The sequence below is a fragment of the Sphaeramia orbicularis genome, chromosome 14 (genome assembly GCF_902148855.1).
Source record: "Sphaeramia orbicularis chromosome 14, fSphaOr1.1, whole genome shotgun sequence".
In the NCBI taxonomy this organism is placed as follows: Eukaryota; Metazoa; Chordata; class Actinopteri; order Kurtiformes; family Apogonidae; genus Sphaeramia; species Sphaeramia orbicularis.
In genome coordinates, this window is record NC_043970.1 from 45283907 (window position 1) to 45296416 (window position 12510).

Genomic DNA, 12510 nt, shown 5'->3' on the forward strand with positions numbered 1-12510 from the left:
GCTTTAAATTTTTTTGAAAGCCCATATTTGATCAGTAGTAAAAATGTTATGAGATATTTGATGAGGCACCTGTGTGGGCAGCACTTGAAGTTCAATAAATGTTAAAACAGTACTATGTGTACATGTATTACTAATTTCATTGATATTGCTGCATAAAAATTTTAATTATCTTAGTGTTTCAATTGTATTTTATGGTCAATGTACTTTAAAAAAAAAAAAAATCGGCCTCAAGTATCAGCCTCAAAAATCGACTTTAGATATCGGCCATCAGTGACAAAATTTTTTAAAAATCAGCATCTGCCTTAGAAAAAAAACATATTGGTCGACCTCTAATTTCGATGTTGTGCTTTCAAGGTCTGAAAAGTGCTTGAATTTGAGTTTAAGTGGTTGAAAGTGAACTCTGATGTGATTAATTTATTTTTAATATTAACTCAAGCCAAAGCTACTTGCAGAGAGGTGATGCATTTTGAAAAATAAAACTTTGTCAAAAAAGAAAATTGGTGGGTGTTCTCAGATCGACTCCAGGTAAATTTTTATGTTAGTCTTTGGCTCAGTGTGAGTGAACGTCAAGTGGTTTACCTTTTTTTTTTTTTTTTTTTTTTTAGGGGGGCACTTTGTATTCTTTAATTTCTAAACTTTCTACTATTATGAAACATAATTTTAGATGTTTATAGTGTAATACAATGTGCAACACTGTGATTAAAAAGTGAAAAAAAAAAATAATTAGGGATTATTGTAAATAAGTATTTAACCCCAGCAATAACTAATAAGGTGCTTTACTGGAAAAATTTTGAAAATGACCCTTAAAAGTGCTTGAACAGTGCTTGAATTTGACCTTGAAAAATATGTGACACTATGTATGAAAAATTGAGCGACACAGTGGTGCAGTGGTTAGCACTCGAGCCTTACAGCAAGAAGGTCCTGGGTTCGATTCCAACACCAGTCGACGGGGGGTGGGACCTTTCTGTGTGGAGTTTGCATGCTCTCCCCGTGTCTGTGTGGGTTCTCTCTGGGTACTCCGGCTTCCTCCCACCATCCAAAGACATGCACTGATAGATTAATTGGTTAATCTAAATTGCCCATAGGTGTGAATGTGAGAGTGATTGTTTGTCTCTATGTGTTCAGCCCTGTGATGAACTGGTGAAATGTCACTGTTTACTCTTTACTTTTATTAAGACATCAGTGACAGAAAGTAAATATTAATGATTGATATTCTTACAAGCTGCAATACAGCGATGCTCTAGTGGAAGATATAATGAATATAAATAAAGCACAAGTTTTACTGATTTAAAATGAGCATAGTACCAAATGTATTCTCATGTTAGACAGTTGTGGCACAGTCCAGTTAGGTTCATACCGTCTACTAGAACTTGTACAGATTTCCTTTTCTTATTTGTCAGACAGATGGAAAAAGAGTTAATTCTTTTACCTTGACATGTTTCAGCTGCAGGTTGAACCCGAAACATGTCAAGGCAAAAGAATTAACTCTTTTTCCATCTGTCTGACAAATAAGAAAAGGAAATCTGTGTAACTTGTGGCATAAGATGAAAATGTGCGCCCTGTCATGGTGACCATTTTTGTTCATGAATGTTTAGGTCAGCTCTTGTTGTTGTTGCAGTGAATTATGGGATGGTATTCTGTCTCATGTCTTTTGGTAATGGATAGTCCGGTGCATCCCATGCTAATGGAGACACTGAAGGAGGCATTAAAGCTCCTTTCCTTCGCATTTACAGAATTCAGACAGCTCTTATCATACTTGACACAGAACTGGTCACTGAAGTAGCACCTGCCCTTTCATGTTATTGGCCAAGTGGGGTTTTTATAAAAATGCTCCAAACCAGCTGCACTTCTGGACGTGGTAGACAGCAGCAAGCAGACTCTGGACTAGGGCTGCATCATATTGGAAAAAACTGACATTACGATTTTTTTAACCCTGGGATATATATTGCAATATGAAAAAAAACTCAGGAGGATATAATAGTTGTGTGTAGAACCCGGCCGATTATAGCGTATCACCAATTAATTAGGGGTGTGTATTGGCAAGAATCTGGCGATATGATACAAATCACAATACTAGGATCATGATACGATATATTACGATATATATCACAATACTGTTAAAAAGGCAATTTTTTTTAATAACTTTTCCTTGAAGAATTGAATTACACCAGAAATCTGCACAAATACTAAACACGTTTTTATTTGATCACAACAGGATCTAATGCTGTATCACAAAATTTTCCTGGGTTAACACTTAAATTCTGTTTTACAGACATTACAGTTTAAGATCTTGTTCAAATGTTCATATTCTATTAGTTCAGAACTAACATCAGAACATTATTTTTGTGCAATCCCAACAAAGGAACTAACACTATTTAATAAAAGAACGTTAAATAATAAAAAACAAAACAAAATGAACCTCCACAATATCTGCATTTGAATAAATACCTGAAAATATCAGTACAGTACTTTTTAATATCGATACAGTATTGTGAAATGAAATATTGCGATATATTGCAGAACTGATATTTTCTTACACCCCTACGATTAATCAACATCGGCCAATATGTAATGGATTTATTAACTTTTTTTGCTGTGGAGATTCTGTCGTGCACTGCTCGTGTGTGTGTGTGTGTGTGTGCGCGCTGCCCAGAGAGTTAGAGGAACAGTAAAGTGTGTCAGTTTCACTTTCACTTCTGCTCGTACAATGACGCTATGACCCCCCCACCTACGCACACACAAAATAACAGTCACGGACAGCTACCCCCCGCACTCTAACAAGGATGGACCACTAATCCCCCCTGCTCCATCATATGAGACTATTATACAGCGTTTGAAAGTTGTGTAAATTTTCTTTGTGGGATAAACAAAGATTTATGCAACTGTTAATCCACCTGTCCACAATTATCTAATTTATCTAATGTAAGATTATTATATCCTGTGTAGATCAATGTTATTATTTCACATATCAGCCAATATATCGGTTATCAGCCAATATTGGATATCGGCCAATATATTGGATATCGGCTTTTTTTAGCCCCCAATATCAGTATCAGCATCGGCCCCAAAAATCCCATATCAGTCGGACTCTAGTTGTGTGGCGCCGATGTAAATGGTCAAACAAATTAGTTGTGTTACCACTCGTTGCTGTCGACACAGAACACGTGTTTCAGTTTCATCCTTCTTGTAGCTGAAATAATTCCAGATAACTGACGTTGCTTTTCTTTTTGGCACCAAGTCTTCGTTTTCGGAGATTTTTTTTTTTTTTTCTTGTTCGTTGTTCATTCTTCAGTGGTGTTACCAGCGACTCACTCCATGTTAAGGGGCGTGGTCTGCTTCGGCAAACGGATTAAGAACGATTGTGATTGGTGGATCTCTGTGTGCAGTGTGTGTCAGGTACCCAGGTGGATATTAGATGAGAACACATTGAGTTCATTTGCTTCCTACATTGCAGGACCTGCGATGTGACTATTGCGCACACGTATGTTGCGATGACGATCCTCAAATGATATATTGTGCCACTCTACTCAGCCATCCATTTTGCCATTGGTGCACCTTTTTCCACCCATCATTGCGATCTGTATAAACTGAGGCTGGCCCTTTCTCCACACCAGGCGACTTCATCATAGGTTTCTATTTATCTACAAGACTCTTCTAAGGAAAACCCCTCAGTACCTCTCCAACCTTTTGCACCTTTCCCACAATACCTACCACCTGAGATCCAGAGATTTCATTAGTCTGTCTCTTCCAAAAGCCTGCACTGTCCTCGCCAGAGGACACAGCGTTATAAAAACAGCTTTGTTCCTGTTGCCGTCACTGAACTCAACAATAAATAGTGACATTTCACTTTGGTTACTTATTTTAGTTATTTATCCTATTTCTTTGCTCTATTTATTATTATTGTGACTTCTACAGGGTGGGGAAGCAAAATTTACAACGAACATTTAGTTGTTTTTTCTCAGCAGGCACTACGTCAATTGTTTTGAAACCAAACATATATTGATGTCATAATCATACCTAACACTATTATCCATACCTTTTCAGAAACTTTTGCCCATATGAGTAATCAGGAAAGCAAATGTCAAAGAGTGTGTGATTTGCTGAATGCACTCGTCACACCAAAGGAGATTTCAAAAATAGTTGGAGTGTCCATAAAGACTGTTTATAATGGAAAGAAGAGAATGACTATGAGCAAAACTATTACGACAAAGTCTGGAAGATACTATTAAAGAAGAATGGGAGAAGTTGTCACCCGAATATTTGAGGAACACTTGCGCAAGTTTCAGGAAGCGTGTGAAGGCAGTTATTGAGAAAGAAGGAGGACACATAGAATAAAAACATTTTCTATTATGTACATTTTCTTGTGGCAAATAAATTCTCATGACTTTCAATAAACTAATTGGTCATACACTGTCTTTCAATCCCTGCCTCAAAATATTGTAAATTTTGCTTCCCCATGCTGTAATTTTTAAATTTTATATTCTTATCCCGGTTTTTTATCTTCTCTGGGTTTTTATTGTGTTTTATTGCATCCTGTTTTTATTTATTTGATCTTATTTGTTTATTTATTTTATCCTTTTACTTATCCATGCTGCTATACTGTTGAATGGTGGAACACTGAGCACTTTTTGTCTTGTCTTGACATTCGATCAAGTACCTGCCGTACAGGTTCAGTGTATGTTTTGTTGTAATGCCAAAGGCAATCACTATGTCTGCAAAACAAATCTACCCACGGGTATAAATAAAGTAACCTTGAACCTTGAACCGTCACCAGTCACTAGTGTTTGCTCCTGGAGGATTCTGTTGGGTTTCTGTAAATTGGCTTGAGAGTCTGGTTTCGACCAACTCGATATGTGAAGTGTCATGAGATAACTTTTATTATAATTTGGCGCTATACAAATAAAATTTCATTGATTGATTGATTGACTGTCTTCGGCCAGAATTCCCTTCGTTTTTCTACCGCAAATAATTGGAACTCACTTCAAAATCCCCTTAAACTCTCCATCACTTTGTACGTTTAAACAGAAACTACAACATTCCCTTGTTGACTCCCCCTCTGCTCCCTCCCCATACACTCTAGTAGTTATTTATGTTGTTTTTAACTTCATGGTCTCTTCATTATTGGTTGCGAGTCTTGGATTCATCTGTACTGTTGTCTTTTATCCATTTTTCTTTTGTTCTGTTTGGTTTTATTTTGTTTTTGTCTGTTGGGACCTCTTGCCAGGTCATCAGTGTAAATGAGCAGCTGTTCTCAATTGATTTTACCTGGTAAAATAAAGTACTAATAATAATGTGCGATCTGTTGTCTTCGTATCTTTGCATACGTAAAAATGTACACCCTTCAGTGTTTTCATCCAAATTGTGTTATGCCCAGCTCGTAAGTCTTCATGTGCGCACTGGCGGCGGGTAATTATGCACCTGTAAACCGTCTGTATTGGGGAGACGACGTGTCTCAGCCAATACTTCGGGGTGCTCCCGAGACAACTGCTGCTAACCACGCGGGCAACACACAAAAATAACAAACAGCCCTTAAAAACAAAAAAGAGAGCAACCCCTCCTTGTGAGAGAACTGCCACTAAAGCCTATCTGGGGGTAACACATGCTCCAGCCAGACAGCTCAATGTGACAAAGCTATCAAGCTACAACCTCCCCATAGCTCCACACTGTGTAACTTACAACCCTTCTTCCCCTTAAGAACATCTCAAACACAAGCCCCAAATGAGAGAACTAGATTTTGCCTCCCTACCTGAGTTAACATTACATTTAAAGTCACTGTGAGCCTCCCCTTTGTTACTATCATTCTCAGTTAACAGATGACAATAGGTTCAAAAGGACGAGCCCCCACTGTTATGCCCAGCTCGTATGAGAGCATAACAAAAGAAGGGAAGGTCTGCACAGTGACAATTAAAGGTAATGTATTTTAATAAAGATAAGCAAATCAAACTTACTCAGGTCAAAAAATCAGTAATCAGTGGTGAAGTGTAGGATGTGTGGATGCATGTGAGAACAAAGAAACCAGAAGAACCAAACAAACAAAACCAAAAATCAGACGGCCATGCTGGGAACCCCAGGTGTCATCAGGCAGGCAGGAGGGAGAGAGCCATTTTGGTTTCCAGCACACTTATATAGGGTCTGGCCAGGTGTGCCAAACGAGCAGGGTGGAGCCAACCAGAGCTAAAATGGAGGAAAACAAGGAGAACCACAGGCAAAATGGCCGACGGCCATCACAATTGTGTCCAGAATGGTTGAAACCTTCCATGACTCAGGTCATTTTTTGCATTTAGGATCTTTAAATAATGACTACTGAAATCTGGAAATGCTTGGAGAGAACTGTCTGTGAGCTGGTCAGAACGGTAAATCAAAACTGTAAAAAACCTGCAGGAAGATTCACCCAACTTAGGACCGTCCAACTGGCATCCAGACAGTTTTTCCAAACGTTCAGCTGAAAAACTTCTCCATGCATCTTGCCAAATGTCTTCTGGGTTAGTTGGATATTTCTTTGGCTTTGAAATCCAGTTCATCTGTCAATAAGATTTCTGCCAGATTCCTGGGCTTGTCCTTCCATAATCGACATACACTATGTGGACAAAAGTGTGTGGACACGTTGAAGGAATCTGGGATACAAAACAATAATGACTAATGTCAGAATATAGTTTTATGTTGTGATAAATATCATTGCATTGGTTAGTTTGGTTTAAATTATAATTTTTGCTTCCAAAATGCCTCAGAGATGTTTTTACCTTTTACTTAATTTCTCTCAGCATTGATTTTGTTTTTTCGTTTTTTACCCATGGCTGATGTTAAATGTTCTACCTTTAAATTTCTAAAATATTTTTCATGCTCTGACTGTAAATAATAATTTTCTACCACAACTAACCATCTACTTTCTTCACATCTCACTAAGGAAGAAAATTCATTAAAATTTAAGGAAATACTGTTTTTATCTCAAACCAGCATGAACAGGACATTTTACAGCTGTAGCTGTGATGTGTCCCAATATTTTTGTCCATATACTTTATAAACGTGTTTTTTTGATTAAAAGTTTTTGCGCTGGCAAGAGGTGGTTTTTTGGGTGTAGTGCAAATGGTATATTATGCAAAACTGCAATGGAAAGACCTTTTTTCGCAACTAGAGTCAGGGTGAATAAAAAAAAAAAAAAAAAAGGATGTTGACGGACGTTACAACAAGCGAAGAAGAAGAGTTGTAAAGGAAACATGGCGCGGTATGTGTGGACACACCAGGAAACCGAATAATTTTTTAATTTAGTACGAGATAGAGGGGTAATATATTAGAAAAATGAATATATCTGTAAATCAACATATTTACGTCGCCATGTTTATGGAATGACTTCTCGTGTCATCTCGTGATAATAAATAAGCAACTCGCATTTATGATTTAATGGAAAAACTGACATTACGCACTTCTGCTTTTTCGACATTTAGTAAATATCGGTAGAGTTTTGCACAGATGTCCAATGGAAAAGAGACTAGTGTTTTGTATTCCAGACCCCGTTGGCAAAGAAACGCCTGAATTCAACGTGTCTGAATACTTTTGTCCATATAGTGTATATGACAGATAACACTGCAGAGGACTTTTTCTGTTAAAATAACCCTTACAGGGTTTAGGTGTATATTTCAGGTCGTCTACACGTATTAACGCTGAACCATCAAAATACTTTTCATGCATCAGTGGAATGGATGATTAACCTACATGTACGTGTATAATGAGTTCCCATGTTCTATCGGTTCTATCATTTTGCCTAAAGTGACAGTTGAATGTTAAATGAATGTTAAGCTTTTCTTACCAGTATCTATGCATCTTTCTATTTGTTTTGGTCCAAATAAATCTTCACACTGTTAAATGACCTTAACGGTAGGAACATGCATGCTGGTGTTCCATATACTGTATATGAGACTGGAGAGCTTCCACACTGTAAGCTTTCATTTCACTTTGAACAGCCCGGCTTTGTGATTTTTCTTTGCAAATTGAATTTCACTGCGGCTCAAAAACAACCAGCAGCTGCAGCCACATGATTAGTGGTTACGTGAAAGGGCACATACACTGAGACTCTGCAGTGAAGACAGAGCTGATGTGTTGAAGAAGATCTGGAAAACCGTAGTGAATTGTTTTCAGGCAACGGACTAATGGGATGTGTCTCAGATGAATTGGTTAGCTGGGTACATTTATTTTCTCTTGGCATTTTATTCTTAATTTTGCTGCATATGATGTCCTGATGTCCTAAATCTATTGGCTCTTTGTTAGGGATGGGAATCGAGAATCGGTTCTTTTTGAGAACCGGTTCCCAGTAGCTTGATTCCTTGGAATCGTTTGCCTGCCTGCTTATCGATTCCGCCTTCGTTGTGCATGCATGATGACGTCACATGTACGCTGCATTGTTTTGGTCAGAACGTAGCCAACATGGTGTTGAGCTTCCATGTCTTCAAAAGGGTGGAATCCCTCCAATATCCTCAAACATTTGTCCGCAGAATGTGATTCAGTTACAGGAATGTTACATATTTGATACGCTACTTAGCGACGCTTGTGAATGTAGCGGCAGAGTGAATGCTGGGCCGGTTCCGGTGTGGGCAACAAATGTTGTAACTCCTCAAATACAAGTTTTCGAAGGGAAAGGAAATGAGGTGCACAACAACGGGAGACAAGCCGAGCCGATTCGAACCGGTTCCATGTAGTAGAAATGCAGCGATAGAGGAATTTGTAAAACGTCTTTAGTTCCACTTTCACTGTATGCCCCCCCCCCCCCCATCTGTTCTTATTATTTGTCCATACTGTATATGTTATATTTTCTGTGCAGAGATGGAAATATAAAAGACAGTTAATGCAAACACACCCGTTTGTACTCTTTTATTCCCTCACCCAATGAGAATCGATAAGAGAATCGATAAGGAATCGGATCGATAAGCAATATCAATAATGGAATCGTTAAATTCTTAACGATTCCCATCCCTACTCTTTGTACTGTTTTTTTCTTCTTATAATATCAAACTAAAACTCACAGCTGCTTATTTTATTTTCAGTCGATCAAAATAACACTGTATCTTATCTTCACATGCTGCATCTAACTGATAGTTTACATTATAGCTCTGTTAGCTTAGCTCTGTTAGCTTCGCTCTGTTAGCTTAGCTCATTTAGCTTAGCTCTGTTTTTAGACAGTAAACAGCCACAGTAAAACCACAAATCACCTGTTTTCTGTACGGTTTTTGTCGTCAATACCTGAGCTAAGGATCTGTTTGGAATCCAACAAACAAGGTCAGAACTGTCACAGTTTAGTCTGAACCGTGGATCAACAAAAAAACAACTTGGCAAAGATAATTACATCCCATAATAACTTTAGACCTTCATAAGCCTCAGAATCAAACTCAACCATATTGAAGGAATGCTGCAATTTCAGCTTTTTTTTTCATTTTGAGCTGTGTCCAGTGGAGAAGATAACAGTCCTAGCTTTTATCACTGTCACTTTCTTTGACTGTGTAAGTTATGTTTCAGCAGGTCTCATCCCATCTCTGACTCAGTAGTCCCTCTACTAGTCACAAAAACCCAACAGTCCATTATTACCCCGCCCCCGAAGGGGAGGCAAGGGGTATTGTTTTTGGTTCAGTTTGCTTCTTTGTTTGTTAACATTCTAGCAGCAAAACTATTGGTTGAATTCATACTAAATTGGGTTTATAGATTGCCAGTGACCCAGAAAAGATGTGGTGACATTTTGGGAAAAGTAGGTCAAACTTAAAAATTTTCATAAATTTTTAAAATCTTTTTTCTTCTCCCATTTACTTATAATGGGCAGAATTTAAAATGTCTATAAAAACATCAATTTTGTTTCAGTTGACTTCAAACTTGGCACATATATAGAGGCAACTGATATGGGGACATCAGCACATGCATAGACATGATGGCATCAGCTGGATTTGTTGTGCCTGAAACCACTTGTTATAAATTAATTCAGTTATTACTACCATCTAATAGATAGATAGATAGATAGATAGATAAGCTTTATTACAGACTCATGGTCCACATTAAAAAGCAAAGTGTCAGTTTAATTGTAACTTAATTTTAATGGCGACATTTTTGTAATACCAGGTGATTTCATGTATAGAATGTGCTTGAACCACAAGAATATCATTAATTACATTTGCATCTTTGGCAAAACTTCAGAGCTCTTTATTCTAAACACTCTTGATACTTTCAGTCCAATTATAGCTCATTGACCGATCGGCCATGAGTTGGTGTGAAGGCACCGTATCTGGCTTCGTCTTCATCGTCAGTCGTCTTCATTGGCAATTTGTTGAATTGCATATTGTATATGTAGCTTCCTTCGGACAATGTCCACAAAGGTTTTTTTCAGTTTTGAGATATTTGGATATTTTGACGAATTTTTGAAATATTACATATTTGCCTTTACATATAATGGTCCGTATTTTGAAATTGGTCTCCTGCATCAACACCACAGAACTCTAATGTAGCACCAGAACCTGACCACCTCGCAAATTCATTCTTGATAGAACATGCTTGTGAGATACAGGGCCATTGATCTTATTTGTTAAAATATTTTAAAGCTGAAATACTATAAGAAAACTGATTTGAATCAACAGGACTTAAATCCATCTAAAGCAGTGTTTCTCAAAAACTGGGGCCCCAGGGGGGCGCAAAGGCTTGCCAGGGGGGGCATGGGATCATTCCTAGGTGTTTATTTTTTCTTCAGGTTGGAACATGTATCAGGTGGAACTAATGTTTTAGCGTTGGAGCACCGTGGACTCATTTTAGGGACATACAACAAACAAATCTGCTGCCATGGTGATCTGTCACTAGACTAGACAAAGAGTTTAGGTTTGGAGAGTGGACAAGGATTGGACTGGAAAAGAAAAATGTGCAATGTTTCTGTTTTTGCACTGTTCGTACAGTTTGCACTTTGATGTTCTGAGATGTGCAACATAAATGGGCTCATTGCAGCCACTGATATTGTTAAAATGTTCATCTTTGTTACCAAAATGTGTTTGTTGTTCTAAAAAAAAATTTACCTTATTGTCATAGTTGTAAGATAATTACACTTTTCCTGTTTTTATTTTGAAAAATAATGTCTCAGGGAGCAGTCTTGTTGAGTTCATTTGTATTGTTCAATCAAAAATCTACGTTATTTTTAATTTGCACAACAAATTATTCAAGAAAAGCAAAAAGTATTCTTACAATATTGATGTTTCTTTCAGTAAAAGTAATAATTGCACCACAGGTACAATGTTGTTGGGGTTGAGGGGCTTGGAGATTTTTTGTGCTCCAAAGGGGGGCCCGACAGAAAAAGATTGAGAACCACTGGTCTAAAGTGTGTTCACACCAAGCAGTGACTGAATCAATGCATCCATTTTCACACATAAGCCATAATAAATGTGTAAATATCTGAAAGCATTCAAAACCACCCGTTTTAAACTCTTTGCTAACATCAGTCTGGGCTAAATGTGTTTTGCTGTTCCAACATCTTGTTTCTGTCTTCCTTCTGCAGGCGATGGCTAGAGATGAGAAGAACTACTACCAGGATACGCCCAAACAAATCAAGAGAAAAATCAACGAGTACAAACGCTGCCATCCGGAGCATTACAACAACTTCATCAACTCCCTCGCTGCCCCGGAGCCGATGGTTCAGTAGAAACTGTCTGTTCTGGTCTGGACTGAATCTCATCACGTTTATTGTCAGAGCGAGGACAGCGTTTTACTGCAGAACTGAAGCTCAGAAAGAGGCAGAAAGTGAAGAGAGACAAGTGTTTTCCATGTGTCCTTTGGGATTTTCTCTCTTCACTTTGGACCTGAATCTCTTACTCAAGTCCTCTTCTGTTTTGTTTGAGGATTATTGTCTTGATCTCGCTGCCACGGGTTTGTTATAAACGCTCAAATGTAACCGAGTCACTTCATATCTAGGATTATCTGGATGAAAAGTATACTGAGCACATACACCACGCTGGATTTCTACCATCATCTGGACTCAGACAGGAGCTGAAACGTCTCAAATGTGATATTTTCTGAAAACAAGTGGAGCTCCGGTTCCATTCATCCACTTTCCATTCATGGCACAGCGAGTCAAGCCAAGTTAGTTAATGGATTTTTGAGCAGCTCTTTAATTAATATGAACATGTTGATTGTTACAAACATGACTATGATATTTTAGTTACTCCATTATTAAACCTTTTACTGACTCAAAACATGCATTTGGTTCTAAATATTTGCTCAAACTCATTGTAGGGTCATTAAAACTTAAAAAAAAAAAAAAAAAAGACTAAGTATCTTGTTGTAACGTTCGAATCCTGAATGAATCATTTAAAACTTGTTAGCGGTGTTGTTCAAGTTATTTCCAAACTGTAATCCATTACAGATTCCTTGTTACTGTTATTTAACAGTAATACCTTACCTTACACGGTGTCAGAATGGTAATGCATTACATGACTCCTGTATTACTTTTGAGTTACATACAGACTCGTCATAAATGGCCCGTGTGCAGTAGACCCCCCC

At 37.8% G+C, this 12510-nt stretch overlaps 1 protein-coding gene across 1 annotated transcript in view; it reads left to right on the top strand.

Annotated features, from left to right (window-relative positions):
* nop16 (NOP16 nucleolar protein homolog (yeast)) overlaps positions 1-12295 on the top strand; it is a 39535-nt gene extending 27240 nt beyond the window's left edge. Inside the window, 1 exon segment of the mRNA XM_030155030.1 lies at positions 11510-12295. Coding sequence (XP_030010890.1) covers positions 11510-11653 — 144 coding nt within the window. The 3' untranslated portion in view covers positions 11654-12295.
* The last annotated feature ends 215 nt before the right edge of the window (positions 12296-12510 follow it).